At 37.2% G+C, this 27,053-nt stretch overlaps 1 protein-coding gene across 2 annotated transcripts in view; it reads right to left on the bottom strand.

The window, feature by feature from the left end:
- DPP10 (dipeptidyl peptidase like 10) overlaps positions 1-27,053 on the bottom strand; it is a 650,645-nt gene that overhangs the window by 280,610 nt on the left and 342,982 nt on the right. For both annotated transcript variants that reach the window (XM_058715478.1, XM_058715477.1), the window contains exon 5: positions 23,469-23,543. In XM_058715478.1, the coding sequence (XP_058571461.1) occupies positions 23,469-23,543 (75 nt within the window). The remainder of the gene's footprint in view (positions 1-23,468; positions 23,544-27,053) is intronic.

Genomic DNA, 27,053 nt, shown 5'->3' with positions numbered 1-27,053 from the left:
AAAGAAAAAGAAGAAAACACAATGAGGTATCACCTCACCTGTCAGAATGGTTAAAATCAACAACACAAGAAACAAGTGTTGGTGAGGACGTAGAAAAAGGGGCACCCTCTTGCACTGTTGGTGGGAATGCAAACCAGTGCAATCACTGTAGAAAACAGTATGGAGATGGGAGGAAAGGGAAGATGGCGGCGTAGGAGGACGCTGGGCTCACCGCGCGTCCTGCTGATCACTTAGATTCCACCTACACCTGCCTAAAGAACCCAGAAAACCGCCAGAGGATTAGCAGAATGGAGTCTCCGGAGCCAAGTGCAGACGAGAGGCCCACGGAAGAGGGTAGGAAGGGCGGCGAGGCGGTGAGCGCTCCACGGACTGGCGGGAGGGAGCCGGGGCGGAGGGGCGGCTCGCCGGCCAAGCAGAGCCCCCGAGTCGGGCTGGCAAAAGCGGAGGGGCCGGACGGACTGTGTTCCGACAGCAAGCGCGACTTAGCGTCTGGGAGGTCAGAAGTTAACAGCTCTGCTCAGAAAGCGGGAAGGCTGGAGGACAAAGGGAGGGAGAGCTGCTGAGCCCCCGGACGGCAGAGCTCAGCTTGGCGGGGAACAAAGGCGCTCGCCAGCGCCATCTCCCCCGCCCATCCCCCAGCCAAAATCCCAAAGAGAACCAGTTCCTGCCAGGGAACTTGCTCGCTCCGCGCAAACACCCAACTCTGTGCTTCTGCGGAGCCAAACCTCCGGCAGCGGATCTGACTCCCTCCCGCTGCCATAGGGCCCCTCCTGAAGTGGATCACCTAAGGAGAAGCGAGCTAAGCCTGCCCCTCCCGCCCCCGTGCACCTTGCCTACCCACCCCAGCTAATACGCCAGCTCCCCAGCACCACAAGCCTGGCAGTGTGCAAGTAGACCAGACGGGCCACACCACCCCACAGTGAATCCCGCCCGTAGGAGAGGGGAAGAGAAGGCACACACTAGTCTGACTGTGGCCCCAGCGGTGGGCTGGGGGCAGACATCAGGTCGGACTGCGGCCCCGCCCACCAACTCCAGTTATACACCACAGCACGGGGGAAGTGCCCTGCGGGTCCTCACCACTCCAGGGACTGTCCAAAATGACCAAACGGAAGAATTTCCCTCAGAAGAATCTCCAGGAAATAACAACAGCTAATGAACTGATCAAAAAGGATTTAAATAATATAACAGAAAGTGAATTTAGAATAATAGTCATAAAATTAATCGCTGGGCTTGAAAACAGTATACAGGACAACAGAGAATCTCTTGCTACAGAGATCAAGGGACTAAGGAACAGTCACGAGGAGCTGAAAAACGCTTTAAACGAAATGCAAAACAAAATGGAAACCACCACGGCTCGGATTGAAGAGGCAGAGGAGAGAATAGGTGAACTAGAAGATAAAGTTATGGAGAAAGAGGAAGCTGAAAGAAAGAGAGATAAAAAAATCCAGGAATATGAGGGGAAAATTAGAGAACTAAGTGATACACTAAAAAGAAATAATATACGCATAATTGGTATCCCAGAGGAGGAAGAGAGAGGGAAAGGTGCTGAAGGGGTACTTGAAGAAATTATAGCTGAGAACTTCCCTGAACTGGGGAAGGAAAAAGGCATTGAAATCCAAGAGGCACAGAGAACTCCCTTCAGACGTAACTTGAATCGATCTTCTGCACGACATATCATAGTGAAACTGGCAAAATACAAGGATAAAGAGAAAATTCTGAAAGCAGCAAGGGATAAACGTGCCCTCACATATAAAGGGAGACCTATAAGACTCGTGACTGATCTCTCCTTTGAAACTTGGCAGGCCAGAAAGGCTTGGCACGATATCTTCAGTGTGCTAAACAGAAAAAATATGCAGCCGAGAATCCTTTATCCAGCAAGTCTGTCATTTAGAATAGAAGGAGAGATAAAGGTCTTCCCAAACAAACAAAAACTGAAGGAATTTGTCACCACGAAACCAGCCCTACAAGAGATCCTAAGGGGGATCCTGTGAGACAAAGTACCAGAGACATCACTACAAGCATAAAACATACAGACATCACAATGACTCTAAACCCGTATCTTTCTATAATAACACTGAATGTAAATGGATTAAATGCGCCAACCAAAAGACATAGGGTATCAGAATGGATAAAAAAACAAGACCCATCTATTTGCTGTCTACAAGAGACTCATTTTAGATCTGAGGACACCTTTAGATTGAGAGTGAGGGGATGGAGAACTATTTATCATGCTACTGGAAGCCAAAAGAAAGCTGGAGTAGCCATACTTATATCAGACAAACTACACTTTAAATTAAAGGCTGTAACAAGAGATGAAGAAGGGCATTATATAATAATTACAGGGTCTATCCATCAGGAAGAGCTAACAATTATAAATGTCTATGCGCCAAATACCGGAGCCCCCAGATATATAAAACAGTTACTCATAAACATAAGCAACCTTATTGATAAGAATGTGGTCATTGCAGGGGACTTTAACACACCACTTACAGAAATGGATAGATCATCTAGACACACAGTCAATAAAGAAACAAGGGCCCTGAATGATACATTGGATCAGATGGACTTGACAGGTATATTTAGAACTCTGCATCCCAAAGCAACAGAATATACTTTCTTCTCGAGTGCACATGGAACATTCTCCAAGATAGATCATATACTGGGTCACAAAACAGCCCTTCATAAGTTTACAAGAATTGAAATTATACCATGCATACTTTCAGACCACAATGCTATGAAGCTTGAAATCAACCACAGGAAAAAGTCTGGAAAACCTCCAAAAGCATGGAGGTTAAAGAACACCCTACTAACGAATGAGTGGGTCAACCAGGCAATTAGAGAAGAAATTAAAAAATATATGGAAACAAACGAAAATGAAAATACAACAATCCAAACGCTTTGGGACGCAGCGAAGGCAGTCCTGAGAGGAAAATACATTGCAATCCAGGCCTATCTCAAGAAACAAGAAAAATCCCAAATACAAAATCTAACAGCACACCTAAAGGAAATAGAAGCAGAACAGCAAAGGCAGCCTAAACCCAGCAGAAGAAGAGAAATCATAAAGATCAGAGCAGAAATAAACAATATAGAATCTAAAAAAACTGTAGAGCAGATCAACGAAACCAAGAGTTGGTTTTTTGAAAAAATAAACAAAATTGACAAACCTCTAGCCAGGCTTCTCAAAAAGAAAAGGGAGATGACCCAAATAGATAAAATCATGAATGAAAATGGAATGATTACAACCAATCCCTCAGAGATACAAACAATTATCAGGGAATACTATGAAAAATTATATGCCAACAAATTGGACAACCTTGAAGAAATGGACAAATTCCTAAACACCCACACTCTTCCAAAACTCAATCAGGAGGAAATAGAAAGCTTGAACAGACCCATAACCAGCGAAGAAATTGAATCGGTTATCAAAAATCTCCCAACAAATAAGAGTCCAGGACCAGATGGCTTCCCAGGGGAGTTCTACCAGACGTTTAAAGCAGAGATAATACCTATCCTTCTCAAGCTATTCCAAGAAATAGAAAGGGAAGGAAAACTTCCAGACTCATTCTATGAAGCCAGTATTACTTTGATTCCTAAACCAGACAGAGACCCAGTAAAAAAAGAGAACTACAGGCCAATATCCCTGATGAATATGGATGCAAAAATTCTCAATAAGATACTAGCAAATCGAATTCAACAGCATATAAAAAGAATTATTCACCATGATCAAGTGGGATTCATTCCTGGGATGCAGGGCTGGTTCAACATTCGCAAATCGATCAACGTGATACATCACATTAACAAAAAAAAAGAGAAGAACCATATGATCCTGTCAATCGATGCAGAAAAGGCCTTTGACAAAATCCAGCACCCTTTCTTAATAAAAACCCTTGAGAAAGTCGGGATAGAAGGAACATACTTAAAGATCATAAAAGCCATTTATGAAAAGCCCACAGCTAACATCATCCTCAATGGGGAAAAACTGAGAGCTTTTTCCCTGAGATCAGGAACACGACAGGGATGCCCACTCTCACCGCTGCTGTTTAATATAGTGCTGGAAGTTCTAGCATCAGCAATCAGACAACAAAAGGAAATCAAAGGCATCCAAATTGGCAAAGATGAAGTCAAGCTTTCGCTTTTTGCAGATGACATGATATTATACATGGAAAATCCGATAGACTCCACCAAAAGTCTGCTAGAACTGATACATGAATTCAGCAAAGTTGCCGGATACAAAATCAATGTACAGAAATCAGTTGCATTCTTATACACTAACAATGAAGCAACAGAAAGACAAATAAAGAAACTGATCCCATTCACAATTGCACCAAGAAGCATAAAATACCTAGGAATAAATCTAACCAAAGATGTAAAAGATCTGTATGCTGAAAACTATAGAAAGCTTATGCAGGTAATTGAAGAAGATATAAAGAAATGGAAAGACATTCCCTGCTCATGGATTGGAAGAATAAATATTGTCAAAATGTCAATACTACCCAAAGCTATCTACACATTCAATGCAATCCCAATCAAAATTGCACCAGCATTCTTCTCGAAACTAGAACAAGCAATCCTAAAATTCATATGGAACCACAAAAGGCCCCGAATAGCCAAAGTAATTTTGAAGAAGAAGACCAAAGCAGGAGGCATCACAATCCCAGACTTTAGCCTCTACTACAAAGCTGTCATCATCAAGACAGCATGGTATTGGCATAAAAACAGACACATAGACCAATGGAATCGAATAGAAACCCCAGAATTAGACCCACAAACGTATGGCCAACTCATTTTTGACAAAGCAGGAAAGAACATCCAATGGAAAAAAGACAGTCTCTTTAACAAATGGTGCTGGGAGAACTGGACAGCAACATGCAGAAGGTTGAAACTAGACCACTTTCTCACACCATTCACAAAAATAAACTCAAAATGGATAAAGGACCTGAATGTGAGACAGGAAACCATCAAAACCTTAGAGGAGAAAGCAGGAAAAGACCTCTCTGACCTCAGCCGTAGCAATCTCTTACTCGGCACATCCCCAAAGGCAAGGGAATTAAAAGCAAAAGTGAATTACTGGGACCTTATGAAGATAAAAAGCTTCTGCACAGCAAAGGAAACAACCAACAAAACTAAAAGGCAACCAACAGAATGGGAAAAGATATTTGCAAATGACACATCGGACAAAGGGCTAGTATCCAAAATCTATAAAGAGCTCATCAAACTCCACACCCGAAAAACAAATAACCCAGTGAAGAAATGGGCAGAAAACATGAATAGACACTTCTCTAAAGAAGACATCCGGATGGCCAACAGGCACATGAAAAGATGTTCAACGTCGCTCCTCATCAGGGAAATACAAATCAAAACCACACTCAGATACCACCTCACGCCAGTCAGAGTGGCCAAAATGAAGAAATCAGGAGACTATAGATGCTGGAGAGGATGTGGAGAGACGGGAACCCTCTTGCACTGTTGGTGGGAATGCAAATTGGTGCAGCTGCTCTGGAAAGCAGTGTGGAGGTTCCTCAGAAAATTAAAAATAGACCTACCCTATGACCCAGCAATAGCACTGCTAGGAATTTACCCAAGGGATACAGGAGTACTGATGCATAGGGGCACTTGTACCCCAATGTTTATAGCAGCACTCTCAACAATCACCAAATTATGGAAAGAGCCTAAATGTCCATCAACTGATGAATGGATAAAGAAATTGTGGTTTATATACACAATGGAATACTACGTGGCAATGAGAAAGAATGAAATATGGCCTTTTGTAGCAACGTGGATGGAACTGGAGAGTGTGATGCTAAGTGAAATAAGCCATACAGAGAAAGACAGATACCATATGGTTTCACTCTTATGTGGATCCTGAGAAACGTAACAGAAACCCATGGGGGAGGGGAAGGGAAAAAAAAAAAAAAAGAGGTTAGAGTGGGAGAGAGCCAAAGCATAAGAGACTGTTAAAAACTGAGAACAAACTGAGGGTTGATGGGGGGTGGGAGGGAGGGCAGGGTGGGTGATGGGTATTGAGGAGGGCACCTTTTGGGATGAGCACTGGGTGTTGTATGGAAACCAATTTGACAGTAAATTTCATATATTAAAAAATAAATAAATAAATTTAAAAAAAAAAAAGAGAAAAAAAAAAAAGCAATCAAGATTAAAAAAAAAAAAAAAAAAAAAAAAAAAAAAAGAAAACAGTATGGAGTTTCCTCAAAAGATGAAAAATAGAGCTTCCTTATGATCCAGTAATTCTACCACTGGGTATTTACCCAAAGAAAATGACAACACCAATTCAAAGAAATATATGCAGCCCCTGTTGACTGTAGTATTACTTACAATAGCTAAATTATGGAAGCAGCTCAAGTGGCCACTGAGAGATGAATGGGTAAATAATATGTGGGTTGTAAAAAAAAAATAAAGTAAAATAAAATAAAAAAAAATATGTGGGTTGTGGTGTGTGTGTGTATGTGTGTGTGTGTGTGTGTGTGTGTAGTTCAGCCATAAAAAGAATGAAAGCTTGCCATTTGCAACAACATGGATGGATCCAGAAGGTATAATGCTAAGTGAAATAAGTCAGATAAAGACGAATACCGTATGATTTCACTCATATGTGGAATTTAGGAAACACACGAACCAAGAAAAAAAGAGACAAACCAAAAAATAAATTCTTAACCATAAAGAACTTACTTATGGTTACCAGAGGGGAGGTGTGGGGGGATGGGTGAAATTGGTCAAGGGGATTAAAAGGATACTTATTGTGGGGTGCCTGGATGGCTCAGTCAGTACAGCATGTAATTCTTGATTTCTGAGTTGTAAGTTGGAGCCTGATGTGGGTGTAGAGATTACTTAAAAATATTTTTTAAAGACAGTACACTCTTAGTGATAAGCATTGAGTAATGTGTCTAATTGTTGAATCACTGTATTGTATAGCTGAAACTAATATAACACTGTTAACTGTACTGAAATTAAATTTTTTAATTTCAAAAAAAAGAAACAAAAGAGTGAGGCCAGCAGGCACTGATGAGTGATGTATAATGAAAAATAATAGAATACATGTGCTTCTCACTTCATGTGAAAGTTAAAGATTTGATATAATCAACATAAATATTTCATAAATGGAATATAAGTTTCATACAATCCCATCTAAAGATAGAATTCCAATCAAGGTGTTTGCTATTATGAAGTGTGTTTCATTTACACTAGACCCTCAGAGAAGGGAGAATACTTTCAGCCTTCCCAGCTTTGGAAGCAGCATCATGGGAAATTGGTGAGTCACTACTGTTAAAGTAATCACTGCAGTCACACTAACCACATAGGGTCTAAAGACCTTTATAAGACCTGTCCCCCTGTTAATCCTGATGCCATCTCTCCCACTTCTCCACACGGGTATTTGCTTCTCCAGACTTTTACTCAGGATGAAGGTCTTGATAGTCCCTCCACCTAGGAAATGCTTCCCCAGATAGGCACATCAGCCTTTTCTCACCTCCTTAACTGTATGCTTTGCCTTAACTTCCTCAGGAATGCCTTCACTAAGCACTCTCTCCTTTGAAAACTGTACCTTTCTTAATGGTATTTCCTTTTCTGCTTTATATATCTCTGTATACTAATCAGCAATAAAAAGGACTGAACTACTGATACACATGACCACTGAGATGGATCTTAAGGGTATTATACTGAATGCAAAAAAAGAAAAAAAAAGCCAATCTCAAAGGTCACGCACTGTGTGATTCCATTGATACAACATGCTGTCGATAACAAAATTATAAAGATGGAGAACACTTGCCAGGGATTAGAAAAGTGGAGGGAGGATGTGCTATAAAGGAGCAGCATTGGTCATATGTGATCAAATGCAATAGAATTGTGCACAAAGGTATGCCAAAAAATGAGTGTATGAAAACATTGGTAAAATATAAGTAAGAGCCATAGTCCACTCAGTTTTACTGTGCAATATTCAATAAATGCACTAGGGTAATTTTTCATGAATGCACTATTCGTGGTTTTGATAATGTGCTGTTATGAAAGATGTTACCATTGGGGGAAGCTTTAGTGATGAGTACAGAAGACAGACACATCTGTGCTATGCTGAATTCATGTGAGTCTATACTTACAAGAAAAAAATAAATAAAATAAAAAATTAAAATAAAAAATTCTTTCTAGCACTTATTACCATCTAACATCTGTACAATTTACTATTTATTTTTGATATTTTCTCTCCTCTAATATATAAGCTCAATATAGACTAGGAATTGTCATTTATTTTTGTTCAGTGCTGTATCCACATTACAGAGTATAATTCTAGGCACACAGTAAGCTCTCTATGAATAGATACTGAATAAATTTATGATTAATGAATATATTTTACATTAAAAATCATCTTAACATTGTGATTAATATCATGACCTTTGATTTTGATCCCAGCTCTTCTATTATCTAGTAAATCTTCATCAAATATCTTGGAACTTTTTATTCTATTTTCTCATCTAAAAAATTAATAATGCTTAAAAGGTTAAACTGAAAAAAAAAAAGACCATACACACACAATAATACAGATAGAGGGATATTATTTGAGATAATCTTTTTGGAAATAATTAGAGGAATATGCTTTGATAACCATATAAAACTAAGATCATTTGACTTATAGTTTATGAGAAATGTGGACATAGTTTTAAGAGCAGGGATGATCATCACATTATTTTTGTAGTGAGAAAATTGGAAAAAATGTAAATGTCCAATAATAAAAAAAAAAGAGCTATGATTTTAGCATATTATAGAGTACTCTGGAGCATTTTTTTTCTGAAAACAAAGACTTCATTTCATTTTATGAATGATTCCTTATTATGCACAGATCTAAACCTATAGATCTAAATCTATAACTTAGTCATAGGCAGATTTTAAATTTCTGTTCTTTATTAATGTCATCACTACCAACATCATTATTTAAAAAGATTCTCCTTTCTTACTACCTTTTGCAACATGCCTGTATTTGCAAAAATAATTTCATTTGTCATTTATAAGGGAGATTAATTAAGCATGCATCCCACTATTTTGATCTCCTGTCATTATTAAATCTACAAATAAAGATAATGTAAGTGATTAATAAAATGCTCTCCTCCCAGAATGTGTTATTATACATGATAAGCATACATACTAAATGAAAAGCAACTGCTAAATAAAAAAATAGGGGCACCTGGGTGGCTCAGTCAGTTAAGCATCCAGCTTCAGCTCAGGTCATGATCTCACAGTTCATGAGTTCCAGCCCTGGAGCCTGCTTCAGATTCTGTGTCTCCCTCTCCCTCTGACCCTCCCCCACTCATGCTCTGTCTCTCTCTCTCTCTGTCTCTCTTTCTCTCTCTGTCTCAAAGTAAATAAACATTAAAAATAATTTAGAGGTGCCTGGGTGGCTCAGTGGGTTAACTGTCTGACTTTAGCTCAGGTCGTGATCTCACAGCTTGTGAATTCGAGCCCCGCATCAGGCTCTGTACTGACAGCTCAGAACTTGGAGCCTACTTCAGATTCTGTCTCCTTCTCTCTCTACCCTTCCCCCACTCCTGCTCCGTCTCTCAGTCTCTCAAAAATAAATAAACGTTAAGAAAAATAAAAAAAATAAATAAGTAAATAAATATCTGTTCCTCAATTCCACACGTAGGGCAAAGTAATGATGACAAAGTGATATCCTTATATTGAAATTATTAATATTTTGCATTTGAAATATCATAGGCATTTTTCTATTGAGAAAGAAAAAGTGATTAAGTCATGTCAATCAGTCCCTATTCATAAATTTGAGTGCAACATTTTATGTGATAAAACTAGTTTAAGGTGAAAACTTATATGTGAAGAACGTCAATTATTTAATGAATCTCTTTTAAAAAGATCAAATTTCAGATGAATACCATTGGCTTTTCATCATCTATGTAAAGGATCTCTTATTTTGAGACAGGGTGCTGAATAGTTGTTAAAAAGAAAAAGCAGAGGGAAAAAAAGAAGCAGCAGCAAAGAATGCATCCTCTCTCCCTGAGTGATGAAGCTTTGACCACTTCTTTCCCGAGCTATGCATTTATTCAAGAAACGGCAGAAGAGTACCACTGCATGGTACTTGGTGTTGGAGATGCCACACAGATTAAGCTCCAGTTAGAGCCTTCTATAATCTCAAAAGCACAAGGGGAGAAAATGTGTATACATTTAAATTAAACTTAATTAAGTTCCCCTGGGTGGCTTAGTCAGTTTAAAGACTTGATTTTGGCTCAGGTCAGGATCTCATGGTTGGTGGGATCAAGCCCCACATCAGGCTCTGCACTGAGAGCGTGGAGCCTGCTTGGGGTTCTCTCTTCCCTCTCTCTCTCTGCCCCCCCCTCACATCTCTCTCAAAATAAATAAACATTAAAAAATAAACATCATTAAATATAAGTAAGTAAAACTAAGTACGAGTATGCAATACTTCATTATGTTTCAGGTACACTGAATTAATTCTTATATATAAACACACATTTTGCTCTTGAAAATCAAGTCTCAATTTTCTGACAATAAGCCTTGGTCATTTTCTGGCTGAGGTCTTTCAAAAATGCATGGCCTCATACTCTAATTGTATTTTCTAGTCCCTCTTTATTGTGAAATGCTAAGCTTCTTTCATTTGGCTAATTAAGAGGCCCCCTACACCACACACTATCTTTGGGCTGCTTAATTTACCAACTCACAATCTTTAACTGTTTTTATTTGTTAAATAGGCAACATAAAAGCAATGAGAAGTTAATTAGTATAAACTCCAATTAGGAATCATAATATTGCTGTCTCCTGGTATAATCAGAAAACACTACTTGTGGATTTCTTTCTATATGTGCATATGTTTTTTTCTATTTCTAGTAAGATTCACTACTGTTACTGTTTTTTAATTTATTTTTTTACCATTTATTTATTTTTGAGAGACAGAGACAGAGTGTGAGTGAGGAAGAGGCAGAGAAAAGAGGGGGGACATAGAATCAGAAGCAGGCTCCAGGCTCTGAGCTGTCATCACAGAGCCTGACACGGGGCTCAAACTCATGTACTGTGAGACCATGACCTGAGCTAAAGTTGGATGCTTAATTGACTGAGCCACCCAGGCACCCCACTATTATTACCGTTTTATGAAACATTATCTTCTATTTGATCCTTTTCAAAATAGATATGACTAAATAAAGCAAATCTGATTTTGTTTCAAGTCTGTACCAAGAAAAATCAGGGACTGTACAATCTGCAAAATTTCAAACATACCAAAGAGACACATTTATCTTTCTTTTTATGTTTATGGTATACTATATTTCAGAGGGAAATCTACTATTTGTCTTGGGTTAATGATAGATATTGTAATTGACCTATCCCACCACAGTTTACCCATCCACCTTTTAAAAAGATGTAAGATTTCTTTGCACAATGTCTATAATAGAGTTATCTATCCACTTTTTTTAAAGTTTATTTATTTATTTTGAGAGAAAGAAACACATACATGCAGGAAAGGGGCAGAAAGAGAGAGGGAGAGAGAGAATCCTAAGCAGGCTCTGTGCTTTGAGTGCAGAGTCTGATGCAGGGCTCGATCTCACTAACAGTAAGATCATGGCTTGAACCAAAATCAAGAGTTGGCCACTCAACCAAGTGAACCACCCAGGCACATGATCTATCCACCTTTTTAAAAATTTCTAAACAAAGTAGGTGCGCTCCTTCCCATACTCGCCCTGGTTTTATCAAACCATTGTCAGAAAGACCTTCTTTGTGCTGAGCCAAAATCTGCCAGTCCTGATACCATCTAATATCCCTGGCTTTAGTTTTACACTAAGGAACACATCTAATTTCTATTCTCTGTGACGGCCCTTTCAACACTCATAATAGATACCATCCTCCCCATATTTTGCCATGTTTTCTCTTTCCATAGCTACATTTCTAATTCCTTCATTATAGTTGCTAAATCTTTGAGAATTATGATTGTCTCCTTGTATAAAGTCTTCATTAAGGGACAGCATCTCAGGTGTCTTTTAATTGGCATTTCAAACACTAGAATATTTACCTCCTGTGTTCTAGAGCAACACCAAGCAACATAAATATAATGCAAACCATGCATGTATAAGCTTAATTTTTTGTAGCCATGTTAATAAAAAATAAAGAGAACTAAGTGAAATCAACATACTAAGATGTTTAATTTAACCCAATGTATCAAAACCATTAATTCAATCTGTCAAGAATATGACATTTTACTAATGTTTTACATTTTTCCTTGTTTTTTTTTTTCTCTAAGCCTTCGAAATCTGGTGTATTTTATACTTACGACACACCTCGATTTGGACTAGGCACATTTCAGGTGCTCAATAGCCACATGTTCAGTGGCTACAGTACCAAACAGCACAGTTTTAGATAGTTTATTTTATTAGCTCAGCCTAAAATTATATCAGTGTTTCTAAAGTTCATGTGACAATCTAAGTTCACACTGCATATGGTCAATGAAAATATCTAAATTGGCCTATCAGTTACTATTCCTCATACTATATTTTAAGAAGTATATTTTTGTTATAAAACACATGCTCAAGTTCATTCTAACCACTGGTAGGTGCCTGTTGACATGGGCCAGCATACCCACCTCCAGATTATCTGTAATCTTGACTCTGTAGTTTACTAAATCAACTTGCCATTTTGACTGGCTCATTCTACACTTTGATAAGCATTCCTTTATTTATTTAAAACTGGTTTACGAAAATAAATTAGTTAACTAGTTTTACCCAAATAAGTAGTTAACTAGACTTTTTGTGATCATTTTGCAATATACTCAAATATTGAATCAGTATGTTGTATACACTGAAAGTCATACAGCTGACCCTTGAACAATGCAGGGGTTATAGGGGCCCACCTCACCCAGGGGTAGAAATCCCCCAAAACTTTCAGATCCCTAAAAGCTTAAATAATAGACTATTGTTGACTTGAAGGCTTACCAATAACAGAAACAGTCAATTAACATATACACTGTACATTTATATTTTTATTATAAGGTAAGCTAGAGACAAGAAAATGTTATTAAGAAAATCAAAAGGAAGGGCACCTGTGTGGCTCAGTTGGTTAAGCCTCCAAATTCAGCTCAGGTCATGATCTCACGGTTCCTGGGTTTGAGCCCCACATGGGGCTCCATGCTGTCATCACAGAGCCTGGAGCCAGCTTTGGATCCTCTGTCTCCCTCTCCCTCTTGCCCTTCCCCACTCACACTCTCTCTCCTTCTCTCAAAAATAAACAAACATGAAAAAAAAAAAGAAAATCAAAAGAAAAAAATACATTTATTGTACTATACATATATTTATTGAAAAAAATCCACGTATAAGCAGGTCAGGATGGGCTGGGCCAAGGATGATGGCAGCTGGTGGGGGAAGGGAGGGTGCTGGCCCAGAAATGGGGATGTGATACAGCCTTAGGGGCTAGGCTCAGCATAGGCAGCCACAGGGGCATGAGGGTGAGCAGAGGAGGCCCATGGGTAGCAACAGCAGCCTCGGGGCTCAGTACAATTGCCCGATCAGTCTGGAGGTGTACCACTCATTGGTACCCATCAGCAGCTGTGGCCACACATGAGTGCCTAGATTGTAGGAGGCCTACAGGCTAAGGTGCCACCAGGGAGAAGGATCTGAGCTAAACTTGGAATAGCCCGAGGCCAGGGAGCCCAGGGCAGAGGACCTGGGAGGACAGAACATGGGGGCACGGGGCTCCATGAGCAGAATGATCCCTGCCCTTCGGATGCTATTCCTCCCCTTTGGCCCAGCCTCCTGCCCACCAGCCCCAGGAACTCTACCTGACCTCCTGCAGCCCTGCCCCCTGTGACATCTGAAAGTAATCACATAAGAGGCCTCAAGTGGAAACTGCACAGCCAAGCCCTTCCAGAATTCTTGACCCAAAGAATCTATAATAATCATAAATTCCCATTTTATACTACCAAGTTTTTGAGTTAATTATACAGCATTGGGTCACCAGAACATGATCTTAACACTTAGTGTGACAGTGTTTTGCTAATATACTATTTCTCAATGTATTCTAACGCTTTTGTCTATAATTGGAAAGAGTGCACTTAAGTATGACAAAAACAGGATTTAGAGAAGATAATATATTAACACTGGTTTTCTCTAAAAGAGGGAAATATAGGCACTAGAATCATTGTTTATATTTTTCAGAATTTTCAGATTCTCTATAATAAACCTACTATTTCAAAAGCAAAAGACAATCAATGCTGTGCAGTTGAATTAGTGATAAACCAAAAAATATATTAGTAGCTACTACAAAAGGGAAAAATTGTAACTACTGTTTTCCAAAGCTTAGGTTCCTTCCTTCCTGCCTGACTGCTGCCTTGCCTCCCCACCTCTCCCCTCCCTTCCTTCTCCCTTCTAGGACTCTTCTCTTTTAAACAACAACAACAACAACAACAACAACAATAAATAATCCAAAATTGACATTAATATACATTTCATACTTTATAATCTCTCTCTAGTAAGGAGAAGGTTAACTAGGAAGACATTTTTGTAGCAGCAGCTGCAGGAGAACATGGAAGGTACATTCTATGGGCTCTGGAGGCAGGAGGCTCTCAGGGTCAACTTCAAGTCCCATGTATTTGAATAGAGTCACTTTCCTAGGCTGAAATTTCCCTGAGTTTACTATTAACAGGGTTATTTGAAATATTTGTGTGCCCCAAGTGTATGAAGTTTAATAGCTTAGATAATCCCATGACCAGATCATGCACTCCCACAGATTTCTTAAATATGTGCCTGTAATTGTAAAGCACTGAAGTATTAAGGCTCAGAATTTAATTAGATAATTCACTAGAGACGAGTTACTTTTTCAGGCAGTAGCGCATGCAGGATTCACTTTACAGTGATTACATCTTAGTTAAAATAGATATTTATCATAAAGCGGGCCTTGTCTACAAAGTTACAAACTAGTAGGGACATAAAGGAAAATAAATGCATCCAACTCTAGAGGATAACAATACTGTTTTTTTGCAGAGCATCAATTCTGGAGGACAGACAACAACACAGCAACTATATCACATATATAATTTATGTGTTCCTTCTATTAGATACTATTTAAGCAATTAATTCAGTTTTTAACTTTTCTATTCAGAAAAAGCTTATTCTCATGAAGACATGGCCCATCATGCATAAAGGACAGTTCTAATTATGCTAAAATGACAGTAAATTTAGTTTCTGACCTCAAACATAAGACACAATAAGAAAGGGAGTTAATGTAAAATAAATAGTTAATTTAACTATTAATTAGTCCATTTAATGTGTATTTTTAATCCAAACAATAAGGAAACTACAAATGAAAATGAGTTTAAATACTTGTTTTTACTTGTTTGTCTTAAAAAATGTGTATATAAAAACACTACTGATTTCTCAAGGATGGCTTAAAAATGTAATTGTTAAATAATTTATATATTTTTTAATGTTTACTTTTGAGAGAGAGAGAGAGACACACACAGAGCGTGAGTGGGGAAGGGGCAAAGCAAAAGAGACACAAAGCATGAGTGGGTGAGGGGAAGAGAGAAAGCAAGGGAGACACAGAATCCAAAGCAGGCTTCAGGCTCTGAGCTGTCAGCACAGACCCTGATGCAGGGCTCAAACCGACCAACCAACCGGGAGATCATGACCTGAGCAAAAGTCAGGCGCTCAATTGAATGAGCCACCAAGGTGCCCCATGCAATTGTTAAATAATTTAAATGGACCAATAGTTTCAAACATATTGTGAAAATAAATAAAATAAACTGGATTTTGGGATGCCTAGGTAACTTAGTATGTCTGACTTCAGCTCAGGTCATGATCTGATCTCAGGGTTCATGGGTCGAACCCCAAGATGGGCTTTGCACTGATGGTTTGAGCCCCACGATGAGCTTTGCACTGACAGTGTGGAGAAGGTTTCAGGTTTTCTGTCTCCCTCTCCTTCTGCCCCTCCCCCCTCAAAAATAAGCATTAAAAAATAAAATAAATGTATTTAAATGTTTAAATTGAAACTATTTGTGACTTATGACTCAAATAACAAAAAATAACGTTGCCTCATACAAGAAATGCTAACGACTAGCCAATTTTTAACCACAAATAATCTGATCATTAACATAATTTCCTCTTTCTTTTTTTTTACCATTTTCAAATTATGGCATAAAAACTCATTCCACAGTTGGAAAAAAAAAAGAAACGAAAAAAAAAAAACCTTCTAAGAAGCAGATACAAAAATGAAATGTAAGCCACAAGGCTGGAGAAGCATAATAAATGCTGCATGAACATTGCAAATAAAAGTACCATTTGTCTTGCAATTACTTAATTAGAACAGTTGATATGATTTCAAATGAATGAGAAAATAGTTATTCCAGCATACAGAATAAAGCTATGAACATATATAAAGACTTTCAAAATGGCTGTGTGATCAAAAGACCAGGGGCTTTGGACCTAGAAAGATGGGATAGTGTCCCAGTGTTGAAATGGTGAGGTGGGGCCATTAAGTTAGTTAGATTTCCAAGACTCCTACCTCTGTAAAAAATGTTATCACTGGCCAACAAGCAAGAACGTTGGGAGGTTTAAATTGATACATACATTTCCCATATGATAGGCACAATATGAGTGCTCAACAAAAATTTGTCCCCTCTACTGCAATCTCTTATTTAACTAGTTGTCAAAGAAGAAACAGGGTAATGGAAAAATTAGTGATCAGAGAAATGATCCAATACAAAAATTAAAAATCCACCATGTATAGATAGGTAGGCAGATAGATATACAGATACAGATATCTACTTAAGGTAGAATTATCATCACATGACTTTCCCTTCATACCAGGCAATTATTCAATATAGTAAGTTTGAGAAGTATTCATATTTTCTTCCTCTTTATAACAGCAATAGGGAAACTGAGGCTGAGGACATGTGTGGTAACCATGAGTCAGGTTACATTTCTCAACTGTGCTGTGTGGCCTCCTAATAATACATCGAAAATATTCCTTTATGGTCCTCCCAAGTGACTACTATCAATGTTAATTTATACAAAAGAGAGGTATTTTCCATTATTATGACTTTTTAGGAAGATTGGTTTTAATCACCATCATGAACAATTGAAAATAGGATGGAATAAACATATATGCATAAAAACCAAGAAAAGAGGGGGAAAAAGTACAATTGATGTATTTTCATATTGGTGGACATGTTTCTAAGCCTAGAGATAAAAAAATAGCAAAGTAAAAGATGAATTTTATCACAAAATTCAAACTTTCTTTTAAGAAAAATAAAGGCGAAATATTTTTTAAAAATTATGTTCAAAAAAGATAATAAAACCTATCATTGAATTACACAAACATGTGGCTTAAAAAATACACAAAGACAACAAAAGAAAAAGGAGTGGCATACATAAATACATTACTCACAATGAAGGTAATAAAACTGAAAATATGTGCTGAGAATGTTAGTTAAACCAGTATTCAAATACATAAGATATAAATAACTAGGAAATATGTGTGTGATTTTTATATCTATATGGATGTATATAAATACATTTAATTTTGTGTATGAATATATAAATATACTCAGAGAACGATAGCCAAGGAGCCATGCCTACGGAAAGTTCTCAAGATCTGGACCTGATTTAACAAAAATGCTGAACTGCAATGGATGAAAATCTGAGGGACCTCGGAAAGAGTGATTATACTTTGTGTGTAAGATAGATAGATAGATAGATAGATAGATAGATAGATACATACATACATACATACATACATACATAAAATAAGAAAATAAGGGACTAAGTTAGCCAGCTGCTAAGATGGTCCCCCAAATCCTCATTTCTTAGTGGTCTCCTACACTGAATTAGAATTGACCTTTGTGACCAAAAAAAAAAAAAAGTAAATAAAAATAAAAAGAAAAGAAAAAGTACACCTTTGGATCACATGGCTTTTACACTTGCAGGCCCACCACAGAATATATATATTGGCATATTCTAAGAAGCTGCTGCCTGAGGTCTGGCTTCCATTCAGCCTGAATCGAAGTGCTAGGATCCTCTCTTTTGGGATGCTGACAGGTATTGGCATAGCCTCAACTACTGAGAATGTTTTTAAAATATAATAGGCTGCTTGGACAAGTGCAGAGATTTGAGAGACAACCAGGAGCTCAGGCGGGGTTGAACAACAAGGTGCATCTCTTACACAAGGCCCATCTCTTAAGACTGGACAAGGTGATTGTTTCATATATAGATACCAACACAGAGTCCAACATAAAGAAGAGAGTAATATGTTCCACATGAAAGAACAAGATAAACTACACACACACACACACACACACACACACACACACACACACACACACACTAAATAAAACAGGGCTAAGTAAATTTACCTGATAAAGAGATCAAAGTAATGCTCATAAAGAGCCCACTGAACCGAGAAGTAGAATGGATGAACACAATGAGAATGTCAACAGAGATGGATAATAGACGAAAGTAGTGAAGAGAAGTCACAGAGCTGAAGAATATAATAACTGAACTGAAAAATACACTAGAGGGGTTCAACAGGTATATTCACATATATGCGTGCATATGTATATGAATATTATTCAGCCATAGAAATTAAATCTTTCCATTTGTAACAGCATGGATGGAAATTGAGGGCATTATTCTAAGTGAAATAAGACAAAGAAAGACAAATATTATATGATCTCTCTTATATCAGAATATTAAAAAATTTAATTACAAGCACTAAGCTTATAGATACAGAGAATATATTGGTAGTTGCTAGACATGGGATTGGGACATAGGAAAAATGGGTGAACTGTTTTTATTTTTATTTTTTGTTATTTAAATAAATCAAATTAAAACAAAAGGTCTGTGAAAGTAATGGGTAACTTTTTTTTTTTAATGTTTATTTATTTTTCAGAGAGAGAGAGTGAGCATGTGAGTGGGATAGGGGCAGAGAGAGCGTGAGAGAGAATCCTAAGCAGGTTCTGTGCTGTCAGCACAGGGCTGGACACAGGGGCTTGAACTCATGAACCCTGAGATCATGACCTCAGCTGAAATCAAGATTTGGCCACTTAACTGACTAAGCCACCTAGGCACCCTCAAAGTAACAGGTAAGCCCTAAGGAAGGATTGTATAATACATTTAAGTTTCTGCCTTTATCCTTTGTATTATGCATTCTGGAGATATCCAAGTACCATGTTATTAGGACATTCAAGCAGTATTTTAGAAAGGTCCCCAGGGAGAAACCTGAAGCCTCATGCCAAAAGCTAGCACCAATTTACATAAACCCAAGTGAATGATGTACCTTGAAAACATATTCTTCAACCTCAGTTAAGCTGCCAGATGCCTGAAGACCCAGCTCAGGGTTGACTGTAACTTCACTAGAAATACTGAGTCAGAACCATCCAGCCAAGCCAATCCCAAATTCCCATTACACAGAAACAGAGTACAATAAACGCTCTTTTTAAAAAGTCACTAATTTGGGGGCAATTTATTGCATAGTTATATAAAACGAATACTGATTCTGTGTGTGTGTGTGTGTGTGTGTGTGTGTGTGTGTGTGTGAAAGAGAGAGGGTGATAATGTGTATATGTATTTGATCAGTAAATAATCAAGTTAATAATTACTTTTTCTTTAAAATACAGTTCTAAGTTGGTAAAGATGGTAATGTAACAAGCCGCACATTGCCTAAGGGCAGTATAAAGCAACGTGACGATTTTGGAAAGCAGTGCTTCCAACTATATCAGGAGCCTTAAAATGTGTTATACTTGGAAACCTAATTCACACAATATATAAAAATTGATTCAAAATGAATCAACAACCTACATATAAGAACTAGAAGTATAAAACTTTCAGAAAAAATCATAGGGATAAAACTTTATGACCTTCAGTTTGGCAGCGGATTCCTAAATACAACTTCAAGAGCTTGCATGTAGATAAATTAAACTTTATCAGAATTTTTCAAATTTACTCATCAAAGGACATTATCAAGAAAGGGAAAAGACAATCTACTGAGTGGAAGAAAATGTTTTCAAGTCATGTATCATATAAGTGTCTACTGTCCAGAATATAAAAGAGCTCTTAAACACAACTACAAAAAGAATAAAGAAATAGGCAAAGGAATTCAAGAGTCCTTTCTCCAAAAAAAGAAATACAAAAGACAAACAAGCATATAAAATATATTCAACATCACTAGTCATTAGGGAGGTGAATACCAAAACCACAAGGAGATACCAATTCGTACACTCAGGATAGTTTATAATAAGACACAGAAAATGGGGCACCTGCATGGCTCAAACGGTTAAGCATCCGACTTTGGCTTAGGTCATGATCTCATGGTTTGAGTTTGAGCCCCATGTCAGGCTCTGTGCTGACAGCTCAGAGCCTGGACCCTGCTTCAGATTCTGTGTCTCCCTTTCTCTCTGCCCCTCCGCTGCTGGCACTCTGTCTCTCTCTTTCTTTCTCTCTCAAAAATGAATAAACATTAAACAAAATAAAAAAAGAAGACAGATGGAAAAAACAAGTGTTTAATGAGGAAACAAAGAAATTAGGATTCATACATTGTTAGTGGGAATATAAAATGGTGCAGCCACTTTGGAAAGCAGTTTGGTGGTTCCTCAAAAAGTTAAACACAGAATTAGCATATTACCCAGCACTTCCACACCTCAATTTATACTCTGAAAATTTAAAAGAGGCACTCAGGAAATTCATGTGTACAAATGTTCACAGAAGCACTATACTTAATAGACAAAAGGTGGGAATAAGGCAAATAATGCTCAAAGGATAAATGAATAAACAAACTGTGATATATACATACAAGGGTTACTATTTAACCATAAAAAATGAAGAGCTAATACATACTGCAATGTGGATAAAACTTAAAACATTATATTAAGTGAAGAAAGCCAGACAAAAAGATCACATGCCATATGATTTCATTTACATTACATATCCAAATGGGTAAATCCACAGAAATAGAAATCAGATTGGTGGCTACCAAACGGTGTGATGGGGACAATGGGGACTGATGGATTAGTGGATACAGGGATTTCTTTTTGGGTGATAAAAATGTTTTGGAACTAGATACAGGGGATAGCTGCACAACATTGTAAATGTACTGTATTGCAGTGAATCGTACACTTTAAAGCAGCTTATTTTGTGTTGACTATTGTGAATTTCAGTTTAGTTACCGAATGTTACTTTTGGGGCACCTGAGTGACTCAGTCAATTAAGTGTCCAACTCCAGCCTGCCCCAAATAATGCTTAATATATGATAATTCCTTTTTACCTACTTTTACACATAAAGGGGATAAAAGGAATGAATAAAACACACCAAAATAATTTTAGTGGATGCATTTAAGTGGTTGCATTTTGTATGACTGTTTTCTTCCCGTCTTTGTTAATGGACATTATACACATGTGCGCACACACACACACACACACACACACACACACACACACAGCCAGACACGCACAGACACACACATTAAATCATGGCCTTTCATTACTCTAAAACCATCAAAGCTCCCAAATGGCCATCTCAGTATAAACTGTAAAGAATAAAATGGAATTCAAGTTCTTTTATAATTTGGGCTCCACTAGGTATAAAGTTTTGTTATTTACCAGTAGGCTAGTTAGTCTGAACTGACTGCTATCCCTCCGAGATGTAATGCTAGTTCCACAAAGCCCTATGTTATTGCCCATGTGGGATGCTTTTCTGTTCATCTTTACCTATTTGCTCTTCAATTACCATCAAAGGCTTCCCTTCCCACCATGATCATCTTGAATGGAAATTTTCTCTATTCTTCCATACTATCACTTCCTTAACACCTCACACAATGCTGTACACAGTGGATACAAGTGCTTGTGCCATATTACCTCTATCTGTTTGTATGTTTCTTGAATTAGATTATTCAATCTTGCGTGGACGTGCACACAAGACTGTATAGTTGTTCTGTCTTTTGTAACTTTGAGTCTTGAGAGTTTTTATATATAATCTAGATATTAGTCCTTGTTGAATATGGGAATAGTGAATATTTCCTACCAGCCTGTAGGTTGGATTTTCATCCTCTTTTACAGACCAACTCCATTCTGAGTTTTGATATACTGTGAGGCCTAGATCAGTGTATTTTTGCTTGTGTGTTTGTTTTGACTATGGATGCCCAATGGCTCCAGCAACACTTACTGAAAAAACTATTTTCTTCCATTGAATTACATTTTCACTTCCGTCAAATTTGTATGTATCTGTTTCCCAGTTCTCTAAACTATTTCTTTGATGTCTATGTCTATCCCCCTGCTCATTCCACATAGTCTTGATTATGGTAGCTACTAAAACCTGTTTTGTTTTTAAATTCATTATCAGTTTAATACAGATTTATATGAAGTTAAAAATGTTTAGATAATTAATATTATTTAAAAACTTGGAAATTGTAATATTTTGTTTATAAAAAAAATGTTTTTCTCCTATCACATGTATTTTTCAAATCTCAATGAATACAGGGAACAGGACAAAAGTAAAGTAAAAAGGCCAAGATTTATAGTGGGAAAAGAGATCTTTGATCATAATCTCCCATGTTCTGCAGTGTAAATTAGTTATTTTAAATGAAAATATATAAACTTGTCTAAAAACATAGTGCATGTATATTCCAAAATACTAAAAGACTAAAATAATTACTTAGAAGGTCTTTGGAACTGTGAAATTTTATGTGCTCAAAGGCTTTCAATGCTTTATATGAGGACTTCTGTCTTAAGTCTATAAATTTTTATTGTCTTAAAGCACATAAAAATTTCTTGAATGATTTCCAATCATTTATTTTCTACAAAAGCTAATCTGCTGAATTGCCTTTCAACATTTACTTTGCTTCTTAACAGTGCAAATTATATCTAAATACAAAATACTCAACAACCATACATATTGTTCTAATTGTGTGCTGTAGAGCTGACACAGAATAATGAAATGCTAATTGCAATTAGAGCATTTTATTTGTTCAGAATTGATTCCTTGGTTTGACCCGCTTTCAGAATTTTCTACAACCACAGGCTTACGCTCAAATACCACAAAAGAATTCATTGACCACAACCAGAATCAATGTTTTCACCAGTCCCTTCCCATTATGTACACTGCATCTCAGGACACAGCCATCAGCAAACTCCTTAATCTATACATACATGAAGCACTTGCATATATAATAAGGCTGTCCTGAAAATGGCAAAAGGCTTACTTTGTCCAATTTGCTATACACCTTCCACACTCCCCTCTAAAAGAGACAGACTAGGAAGCATGTAGACCTAGTAGACTGCTGCAGGTATTTGCTAGCCAGGTATGGAAGACAGGACACTTTCTCCAAACCTCTCTTGTGCAATACCGGTTATCAGTACCCCCCTGCAGCTATTGGATATGTCAAATTGTTTCTAGAGGAGTAGATGACCAAATAAAACTATGACTTGTTACCTGAATGAATCACAAGGAAAGATTTTCAAAGAAGATCACTTCTTTACCTGTTTGACATCATATGCCAGAAGAACATATTTTAAATCGGGTGAAACTGAATGTTTTGAGGCTTTGAAGGTTACCTAGAAATAAAAAAAAAAGGCAGTTACAAAAGCAGTAAAAACCTTAATAACAGAGACATTAATATGCATTTGGATATTTAATGTAGATATTTAAAAAGATCTGAATTCTCATCATAACTCTGTGGAAAAGGCATTTTGATTTCTATTGTAAATATGCATGTATGTATGTATGTATACTTATTCCGATGGATATAAACACTTGGAGAGGCCATATTACAAATTTCATTAGGAAGAAAATTTTCTAGCATATCTTTTTTATGTATATCATGTGAAGACTATGTTAATATTTTCATAAGAAAAAAGCAAAAACTTACTGAACTTTTTAAGTAACCAAAATGCTTTTATATTTTCAAGTTAGGAAGGAAGGAAGGAAGGAAGGAAGGAAGGAAGGAAGGAAGGAAGGAAGGAAAGAAGAAAAGGAAAGGAAAGGAAAGAAAAGAAAAAAAAGAAAAGAAAGGGAAGGAAGGAGGAAGGAAAGAAGAAAGAGTAACATGTTGTGGTATCACAATTTCTGTCTCTACTTTTGTTTCCTTATAGGTTTCATACTTGTATTTAAAAGAAGATACTTATATTAAAGACAGAGTCTCTTTAGAGGACACTCCCATAGTAAAATTAATTAAAACATAAATACTGATTATACTTGATTATAACTACACTGCACCTGATTGATTTTGAGCCTACAATTCTATCATTGAATAGGCCTACTATCAGAAATAATTGAAAATGAAGTGAAAAAGAAATATATTGAGAGTGGAGAAATAATTTGATTTGAAATAGAGATTATATTTAATTTCAGATGCAAAGAAAAGGCAAACAATTTGAGTTAATGCGTCAAAAGTCTACAAAATACAAAAAATAAAATAAACCGTATATGCATTTTAGGCAAACTAGTTTGTATAGTTTCTGCAGAGAAATACATATGTAAATAATTTTGTATACTTTATGTCAGGCCAATTTCTGTAAGACTGAACTCTTTTAAAAATGGAAAAAAGAGAAGTCAAGGTTTTTAAATTTAGAAATCCTCAAAACACAATGGAAAGGACAAGAAACTCAGCCTAATCAATATTTGAAATAGTTTGTGTGGTATAATAAAAAAATATATTGAGTCTTTTTTCCTGATTCTTTGCACAGAGCTTCTAAAATACTTGTAGTTTTCTGAGAGAAAGGAGTGTCATTTATTATTAATAATTTTAACCATGCTTGGTGTATAGGAATGACATGACTCAAGGGGTAGAGGCCAGGGAAGAGTGGCTAGACAGCTTCTGGAGGGGGTGCCCACCACCTGACTAGAAGATTAGAACTTTTAACCCTAATTGGAGGCCAGGGTGGGCGGAGGGACGGGAGATGTTCAGTTGCATGGCCAATGATAATCATGCCTAGGTAATGAGAGCTCAATAAAAAACTATGAATGATGAAATTTGGAGGTGCTTCCTTATTAGTAAACATACTAATGTACCGGGAAGGTGGCATCCCCCAACTCCACAGAGACAGAGACTATGATGGCACCCTTCTGGATCTGCCCTATTTACCTCTTCATCTAGCTCTTCATTTGTATCCTCTAAAATAAATGAGTATTCATAAGTACAGCACTTTCTGTATCATTCTAGCAAATTATCAAACCTGAAGGAGGACTGTGGGAACCACCAAATTTACAGCCAAGTTAGTCTGAAATGCAGGTAGCCTAGGGACTTGGGACATGCAGCTGGTATTTTAAGTGGGGGCAGGCACTAAATCCTTAACCGGTAGGGTCTACACTAATTCTGGGTGGTTAGAATTAAATCAAACTATAGGACACCCAGCTGGTGTTAGAAAATTGTTAGAATAACATAGTTAATCTCTAAGCCTGATACACAAGAGAATGCAATGGTCTGGGAAAAAATACTGTTATATGGCAATATTAAGTAAGATTTGGGAGTTTTGCCTCCATACATCTATCTTATACAGCCCATGTATAAGACACTTCAAAAGAAGATCAGAATAGTCATTGGCAGTAATTCACCTCAAGGATTTTAGTTTTCATTTCAATAATAATGGAACTAACAACAAAAAATCATAGAAAGAGAGCTACCACTGATCTATTATCAGCTCTGTAAATTTCTTATAATTTAGCAAATCTCAATAGTCCTCAATATTCCTCATGAAAATATTATGAGGTCGGTATCCTCACTCTTATTCTTCCTTTCTCTGTCATTAACTTACTGTGTAGGAAAACTTAATGGAAATTTGTCTGCACAGAATTTAGGGTGACATTGAGAAAATAAGATCAGGTCTTTCAATGCTACAGTGTCAAGAGGTGTATTGTTACACAATAAAGCGAGGTTTACTATTTATTTAAAAATTGCGCAAGAAGATGAGTATGTATAACAAGAGAATATAAGAGAAACTCCTTGAATAAATCCTGCATTATCTCACCAGCAGGAGTTCCTTTCTTTACGTTTTGGAAGAGAGCTTCCCTTCTGAATTATTTAAAGAACATCTCACCTCTGTCGTCCTCATCCACTCTCATGTGATGTTTCTCACAGAAATTAACTTCACACATTCACAGGTGTGTCTGTGCCTCCGGTAACAACATTTTATAGTATCTTTTACAGTTCCTACAATTATCCAGTCTGGCACTTTATTAATTATCACTATACTGCCTCCAGCTTATACAGCACATAAACTGGGAAACTTTCCAAATACCTTTTCAGGGGCCCAAGCTGCTGAACCTTCTCTGAATTTAGAGAGTTTTGAGCAGGTCACTGATGCTACAAAGTGACTTGCTGATGATGGTACACGTGTAAGAAACACATTCTTGCAGCTTAGTCACGGGACATCAGAAGTCTCAGGCAAATCCCTCTTAGCATAAACCATTAATGTTATCATTTGTTGCATCTGGGAGATTCATTCTTTCTAGCGACCACAGGAGACCCTTTGATCTACAATGACCCTAATTACAGATACTAATACAGTTCTGGTTGAGTCTCAACTTGATATGGCTTTAAATTAGTGTTTTGAAAGGTTTATTATTGCCAATAAGGCTATTAAGTTATCTATATATTTAATTGCTTAATTACTATTGAAATAAAAGGATGCAGAAATATTTCCTGCATGTGTTTATTGGAATTATTTAGCAATTACACCTACCAGTGCATTTTTTGACACTGGGCATGGTACAAAGGGCATTAAAATGCATGAACTCTGCCATCCAGGAACATTCAATTAAAGCCAAGCAAGGTTGGATAAACAGAGGAAAATAAATATGCAGATGGTTAACTAAACCAATTAAATGAGGGAGGCAAGACACTTGATCAAGTTGAGAAGAAAATGCATGTTTCTAGGCAGCTTGGGAAGATTTTGCAGTACCTCATTCACATGTATCATTCAATTCTACCAAAACTCACTTCTTGAACATTCACAATATTACCATTACCATAGTAGAACTGAAAGTGCTAGAAGGTTGAGAAACCAGGCTCATTAAAATCCTTTCCATCTAATATTGGAAAGGATGAGACAAGCATTCTGTTTCTC

Source organism: Neofelis nebulosa, chromosome 2, assembly GCF_028018385.1.
Source record: "Neofelis nebulosa isolate mNeoNeb1 chromosome 2, mNeoNeb1.pri, whole genome shotgun sequence".
NCBI lineage: Eukaryota > Metazoa > Chordata > Mammalia > Carnivora > Felidae > Neofelis > Neofelis nebulosa.
This window is presented reverse-complemented; position numbering and strand designations above follow the sequence as displayed.